At 40.6% G+C, this 7,500-nt stretch overlaps 1 protein-coding gene across 2 annotated transcripts in view; it reads left to right on the forward strand.

The window, feature by feature from the left end:
- LOC122264154 (U6 snRNA-associated Sm-like protein LSm6) overlaps positions 1-4,913 on the forward strand; it is a 4,926-nt gene extending 13 nt beyond the window's left edge. The window contains exons 1-3 of one of the 2 annotated variants that reach the window (XM_043032893.2): positions 1-96; positions 3,356-3,463; positions 4,523-4,913. The exon at positions 1-96 is cut by the window's left edge and continues 13 nt beyond it. In XM_043032893.2, coding sequence (XP_042888827.1) covers positions 3,373-3,463; positions 4,523-4,671 — 240 coding nt within the window. In that variant the 5' untranslated portion in view covers positions 1-96; positions 3,356-3,372 and the 3' untranslated portion in view covers positions 4,672-4,913. The remainder of the gene's footprint in view (positions 97-3,355; positions 3,464-4,522) is intronic. The other variant, XM_043032891.2, reaches the window with a different exon arrangement.
- Positions 4,914-7,500: the final 2,587 nt, after the last annotated feature.

Here is a 7,500-nt window from a genome sequence, read left to right on the forward strand (position 1 = left end):
GAAGGCACTCCCAGCGCGAACGCCTCCCTCATGCGGTTGAATCCACGAACGCGAACAAACGTTTGTGTCGCCAAGTTTCCCGGTGAGTTTGGATAGGTAAGAAAACATTGCATTTAGTTCACTTGCAACGCAGAGTATGGATTCTTTGTATTCCAGCATATTGATGGATTCATATAGGATTTGAGAAAGAGTTGCGGATTCATATATATTTTTTCATTTCGCTATTCGCCAGGTTCATGTAAAAGCAAAACTACTTTTGTTTGAATACTCGAGTCAGACTTGGCCAAATATTTCGAGTAGTGCAGCATTACTAAATGCCTCGAATGTGGCCTCATCCCCTTCTGGAAAAGACCAACAAACCTCAATAAGGGCACCAAATTAGAAAATACGTGATGGAGGATTTTTGCTTAATGAGGTCGTGTTGATCTGCCGTGCATTTCGCATCAAGTTTCAGCGGATGGATTTCTGTCTTGGAATTCATCAGTTCCATACTTCACCAAGTGGTTGGTGGTTGGCGCATATTGAAGAAATACCCATTATAAGACCTGTATTCAAATAGAAAAAATATTTTAAATTCTAAGTAACACCAGATTGGAGTGGTGTCAAGTGATTGCCATGAACTCTGCCAACAAACCACCACATATATTCTGTAAATCTGTGTGTGATGGGTATTTTTGTACTTAAAATAACAGAAAACAGACTTAAGATATGCAGGCTGAACATCTTAAGAGGTGGCCCATTTTGGAGGAGTTAAGATAGGTCTTACTGCAGATCCAGGAGGATCTGCAGTAATTTGTACAGAAAAAAAAAAAATCACTAGCCACACCTGGCATTTGTGTTACTGCAGATATTTATGATCAGTGTAAATAAAAGGTTAAACCACAATCACTTATCAAAATTCTATAGATCTATTGTTGAGGGGCCAAGGATAGCAATGTAGTGGCCAGAGTGCTTTCTGCTCCATCTGAGGCAAACAAAACTTGTATATTCTGGAAAGGGGAAAGCTTGTAGACTTCTCAGGCAGTTTAATGTCAATAAGGAACCAGCCCAAACTACCAAAATATGTGGAGAAGCTGTGTTTGCCTTTTGTGCTTCATGCATTCAATCGTGGATAATTACCTCTTAACCCATTGGAGCCGGTTGACGTGGTTTTTGCGTCAGACGCAAAAACCACAAGGACGAGATATGAGGGCAACCCTGGCACTCGGGTTGAGCGAGCGGGCAGCCCAGGCTTGCGGCTTGTGCGTCCGTGAATCTAGAGGCGTTAGGCTTATGTGTTCGAAAACCCCGGTATTGTGACTGTGCAAAGCGGAACGGCCCCAGCGTGAATGGGTAAAAGAATAACATTTTATTCATGTATGGTTGAAACCTCTATATTCTGTCAAATAATCACAAAACTCCTGAGATGTGTATATAGAATTCAGAGTCATTTGGAATACTGAAGATTCTATGTAATTGCACTCATGATTTGAACAACCTGTAAAACAACAACTTAAAAACTATTAAAGGCTTATTATGGCCATAGAGTTTTTCCTTCTGCCTGTCTCAGGCAGAAATGTATTTTTCTTTTGATTAAAATGGGCATTTCTGATAAAGCTCAGGGGATCAAGAGCATGTGAGTGGGTGATAAATAAAGGAATCTGTTTTAAATTCTGTCATGACAGATGTATTAAACCATATAGGATTTAGATCAGTGGTCTTATCATCAATCTTTTATATCCAAGGAGACTGTGTTCTATTGCTAATTCCATAACATGGGGTTTCTAGGATAGAGAAGGCAAAAGAGTGCTAAATCTTCCTGTTTTATTTCTTTCTTTCTTTGCTGGTAGGGCATCTACATGAAAAATGTGAGAAGTGGAAATTGTCAGACAGATTTGGATTTATTTTTTTTTTCAATGGAAGATGGGTAGATGTTTTCAAAACTCCTGTATGTTTATCACTGGCCTTGTGATAATTAGCATGGCCTCTTGAGACAGCAGCAAGCCTTCATTGTGTATGCTATTCTAGCAAGATGAGCTTGAAGATGTATCATCAGAATGCATAAGGAAGAGATTTGTTATAATTTTATTTAGTGCCAAAGGTGTGGAGGCTCCTTAGATTACTAGACACTGTACCACTACTTAAAATTAATATCCTTCTACCACAGATCACAGCAAGTTTCAAGTGGATTTGTATAGAACGCAGACAATACTATTATGAAAAAACAAAAAAAACTTTCAAAGCTACTTTGGCTGTCTTTGCTGTTAGAAATACAAAATTTTCTTAACCCACTGCGTACAGGTGTCATGACATACATGACGTAGGAGCTTTGGCCTGACGACGGGCGTCATGATGTACATGGAGTTCGGGGATTTTGGAATACTATGCTATTTTATTGTGCTATGAAAAAGGAATGAGTGATGATGGCTACTGCAGTCATAATTACTATAATTACCGTAATACCGTGCTAGCTTAACGTCCAAAACCTAGATGGCACCACTTTTTCCTAGCACCAGCAGGAGAGAGAGCCTTGAATGGCACCCATCCACGGTCCCTCCTAGCTAGGACAAGCACTAATCTCTATAGAAACGATGGCACACACTAAGTTGATAAACCCTTGCTCCAAAACTAGCTGCCGAATGAAAGGAATTGTGCATGGCAGAACGAGAAAGAGGAAGGTGACTCAATCCATACCCAGTGGTCTAAAAATGTGCTCCTTCTGGTGTCCAATATGGATGCCTTTCATTGTGGATCAGCCTACTCACAGTCACAAGCACAGGTTTTCATTCCTCTTCTCTACCTCTTCTTGTTATCTTTATTGTAGGGGGTTGGTTATATGTTTTCGTATTCGTTCATGATTGGGTGGGGGGGGGGGGGGGGTGGGGGGGGGGGGAGGGAACAGCAACAAAAATACGAAAAAATAAAGTTGTCTTTTTGTCCTCCCAGTAAAACAGCAATACTTCTATCACAATTGAGTATAAAGGAAATAATGAACTAATATGGATTAATATACTAAAATATTTTAGTCAACTGCAGCCACTGATAGAGCCTGTTATATGACACATATAAGTCTCTAAACTCAATAAAACACACAAAAAAACAAAACACAAAAAACGCTCTAGTTTTTCAATGAATGACTAAAAGAGAGTGGAAATATTCAAATTATAATGCTTCAAGCAGTCTCTCTTTAAAATAAAGCTTATCCTGGAGCCTGGGCAAGCAAATTTATCCCCGTCTGCAATGGGTTAATTAAGCTCTTACTTCATAAATCTTTTTATTTGTTAGATATGAATTTATAATTGTCATGGAAAGGGGCTCTTTTCTTTGTCTACTAGTGTTTTATAGGATGATATTAATTCTCAAATTTCCTCTGCAGAATTTCAGCTGAGCATCATGAGTCGCCGCCAGACTCCCAATGAATTTTTGCAACAGATCATTGGAAGACCTGTTGTGGTCAAGCTAAACTCGGGGGTAGATTATCGAGGTAAGTTTAGAATTATTCTGAATGATTTTTATTTATTACCATAATTGTTGTCCTCTTCCTCTTCCTTTTCTTCTTCCTCTTTCTCCTCCTCTTCCTCTTCCTCTTTTTCCTCTTCCTCTTTTTCCTCTTCCTCTTTTTCCTCATCCTCTTTTTCCTCATCCTCTTTTTCCTCTTCCTCTTTTTCCTCTTCCTCTTTTTCCTCTTCTTCTTCTTCTTCTTCTTCTTCTTCTATCATCTTTCTTCCTATACTTTTTTATTCCACTTCTCATCTAATCCTTCTTCTTCTTTCATATCTCCTTCTTTTTTCTCTTTTTCCTCTCCTCTTTTTCCTCTTTTCATCTTCTTTCTTCTTCTTCTTCTTCTCTTCTTCATCTTCTTCTTCTTCTTCATCTTCTCTGTCTTCTTCTTTTCTTCTTCTTCTTCTCTTACTTCTTCTTCTTCTTCTTCTTCTTCTTCTTCCTCTTCCTCTTCCTCTTCCTCTTCCTCTTCCTCTTCCTCTTCCTCTTCCTCTTCCTCTTCCTCTTCCTCTTCCTCTTCCTCTTCCTCTTCCTCTTCCTCTTCCTCTTCCTCTTCCTCTTCCTCTTCCTTGTCATCATCATTATCGTCATCGTCATCGTCACTGTCACTGTCAACGTCATCATCACCATTACCATCGTCATCATTATCACCATCATCATTGTTATTTTGTAGATAAATAACATGGGATGGATAGATATTGGCTTAAAGTAAGGTAACTATACCAACAATTTTTTTTAAAGAATAGAAGATTTAGGGAATTGAAAAGCTGAAGGAAAAGAGGAGGAAAAAAGGGAGAAGCCAATACAAAGGAGTTTTAACAAACATGCAAAAGTGAAAATGGGAGAAATGGGAGGAATTTGTGAATAGCCAATTTGCAAATGAGAATGTATAAAATGAGCAAGTAGACACTAGCAGAGAAAACAGAGTGAGAAAACAAGAAAATAACCAATTTTGCATTGTGCATAGTATAGACATATGGATATGAATATCAGTATTATAGGAAAAGCAATATAAAATTAATGTTTTTCCTTATTATTACAGGTGTTCTTGCATGTTTGGATGGATATATGAATATTGCTCTTGAACAAAGTGAAGAATACCTGAATGGCCAGCTCAAGAATAAATATGGCGATGCCTTCATCAGAGGAAACAATGTTCTCTACATATCCACTCAAAAAAGAAGAGTGTGATCTTCACAACTAAATTTTGGTTAGATATGCAACTGACCCAGAGAAAGTGATCATAATTTTGCAAAAGTGGCATTTTGAGTACCAAGTATCATATTGAATGATATTACTGTTAACAAAGGATGTGATTTTTTGTTAGCCCAAAATTTTCCTAAGTTTAAGCTATGTAATATATTAATATAATATAGAACATAAACACTGAAATGTTTTTATTATTAGAAGTCATTTAATAAAAGGTTTTGATATGGTAGATTTTCATTTAAAGTATCCTTTTGTCTTTTGTCAACACACAAACTGTTGAATCTTGTAAATAACTTATTTGTTTGTTTATTCATAAATTGGTCTCCATGAAGAAAGGCTCACTGTGGTTTTGTAGAAGTCACAATTTGATCAATTAATTCAATTTTAAGTAACAGATTATATGATTTTGTTTATTAGCACATTATTATTTTCAGGTTATTACAGTGTGCTACTTAACCCATTGTGGCCGGGTGACATGTCACACATGAAGTAGGAACTTTGGCCTATCGCTGGGTGTCATGACGTACATGATGTTCAGGGATTTTGGATCACTGGTATTTTATTGTGCTATGAGAAAGGAGTGAGTGATGATGGCAATTGTAGACATAATTACTGTAATTACCGTAATATTAAGCTAACTTAATATCCAAAACCTAGATGGCACCACTTTCTCTTAGCACCAGCAGGAGAGAGAGCTTTGAATGGCAGCTATCCACAGTCTCTAGCAAGAGCTATCTTTATGGAGCAATGGCATACAACAAGTTGCTGACCTCTTGCTCTAAAGTACCGCCAATGAAGGATGTGCAGGAAGAACAAGAAGAGGAAGGTGACTCAATCAATACCCAGTGTCTAAAATGTGCTCCTCTGCCAATATGGATGCATTTGACTGTGGCACTCACAGTCACAAGAACAGGTTTCCTTCCTCTTCCCTTCCTCTTCATGTTATTTTCATTGTAGGTGGTTATATGTTTCTTATTCGTTCATGACAGCACAAATATACGAAAAAATAAAGTTGCCTTTTGTCCTCCCATAAAGCAAAAATACTTCTAACACACTGAGTATAAAGAAAATAATGAGCTAATATGGATCATATACTACAATTTTACTTTAACTGCAGCATTGATAGAGGCTGTCATATGGCACATACAAGTCTCTAAACTCAATAAAATACACAAAAAATAAAAGCACAAAAACGGCTCTAGTTTTACAATGAGTGACTGAAAGAGAGAGGGAAGATTTAAACTAAGTTGTTTCAAGCTGCCTTGCTCTAAAATAAAAGCTATCCTGGAGACTGGGCAATTGTATATTCTGGAAAGGGGTAACATTTTCCTCTCTCACTCCCACTCCCTCTCCCTCTCTCTCTCCCTCTCCCTCTCCCTCTCCTTCTCCCTCTCCCTCTCCCTCTCCCACTATCCTTCCTACCCCAACTCCTAACTCGGGACCAATGCTCGCTATGGGCTTGTGCGCCTGTGGGGCCATCGTCACTACACCGAACTCGAGGGCCACGAACGATAAAGCCGGGCCCCGTCAGTATACGACAAAGCATTCTGCATCCCTGCCCAGCCCTCTCCCTCTCCCAACTCCCATCCACTCCCACCTCCCCACTCCACACTCCCACTCCCCCTCCACCCCTCCCACTCCTTCTCCTTCTCCTTCTCCTTCTCCTTCTCCTTCTCCTGCTCCTCCTGCTCCTTCTTCCTTCTCCCTTCTCCTTCTCCTTCTCCTTCATCCTCGCTTCTCACTCCCTTCTCCTTCTCCTATCTTCCTTTCTCCTTCATCCTTCTCCTTCTCCTTCTCCTTGACTCGCTTCCTCCTTCTCCTTCTCCTTCTCCGTCCTCCCATCTCCATTCTCCTTCCCTCCCTTCTCCTCCTTTCACTCGCACCCTTCTCCGTCTCACCTTCTTCCTTCTCCTTACGTCCTTCTCCTTCTCCTTCAACTCCTTCTCCTTCTTCCTTCTCCTCTCCTCTCCCTTCCCTTCTTTCCTCTCTCCCTCTCCTTCTCCTTCTCCTTCTCCCTCTCCTTCTCCTTTCTCCTTTCTTCCTCTCCTTCTCCTTCTTCTCCTCCTCTTCCGTCTCCTTCTCCTTCTCCTCCTTCTCCTTCTCCTTCTCCTTCTCCTTCTCCTTCTCCTTCTCCTTTCTCCTTCTCCCTCTCCTTCTTCCTTCTCCTTCTCCTTCTCCTTCGCCTTTTCCTTCCTCCTCCTCCTCCTTCTTCCTTCTTCCTTCTTCCTTCTCCTTCTCCTTCTCCTTTCCTTCTACTCTCTTCCTTCTCTTTCTCCTTGCTCCTTCCCTTCTCCTTGCTCCTTCTCTTTCTCCTTACTCCTTCCCTTCTCCTTCTCCTTCTCTTTCTCGCTGACTCCTCTCCTTCTCCTTCTTCTCCTCCTTCTACCCTTCTCCTTCTGCCTGATCATTCTCCTTCTCACTTACTCCTTGATCCTTCTCCTTCTCCTTCTCCTTCTCTCTTTGCTCCTTCTCCTTCTCCTACTCCTTCTCCTTCTCCGTTCTCCTTCTCCCTTCAACCTTCTCCTTCTCCTTTCTTCCTTACTCCTTCGTCCTTCTCCTTCTCCCTTCTCCTTCTTCCTTCTCCCTCCATTCACCTTCTCCATCTCCTTCTCCTTCTTCTTCTTCTCCACCTCCTTCTCCTTCTCCTTCTTTTCTCCTTCTCCTTCTTCCTTCTCTCCACCTCCTCCTTCTTCCTTCTCTCCACCTCCTTCTCCTTCTTCCTTCTCTAGGCTCTTGGCTTCGCCTTCTCCTTCTCCTTCTCCTTCTCCTTCTTCTGCTTCTTCTCCTTCTCGCTTCTCCTTCTCCTTCTTT

The sequence above is a fragment of the Penaeus japonicus genome, unplaced genomic scaffold (assembly GCF_977035675.1).
Source record: "Penaeus japonicus unplaced genomic scaffold, GWHDUDI00000001_assembly GWHDUDI00000026, whole genome shotgun sequence".
In the NCBI taxonomy this organism is placed as follows: Eukaryota; Metazoa; Arthropoda; class Malacostraca; order Decapoda; family Penaeidae; genus Penaeus; species Penaeus japonicus.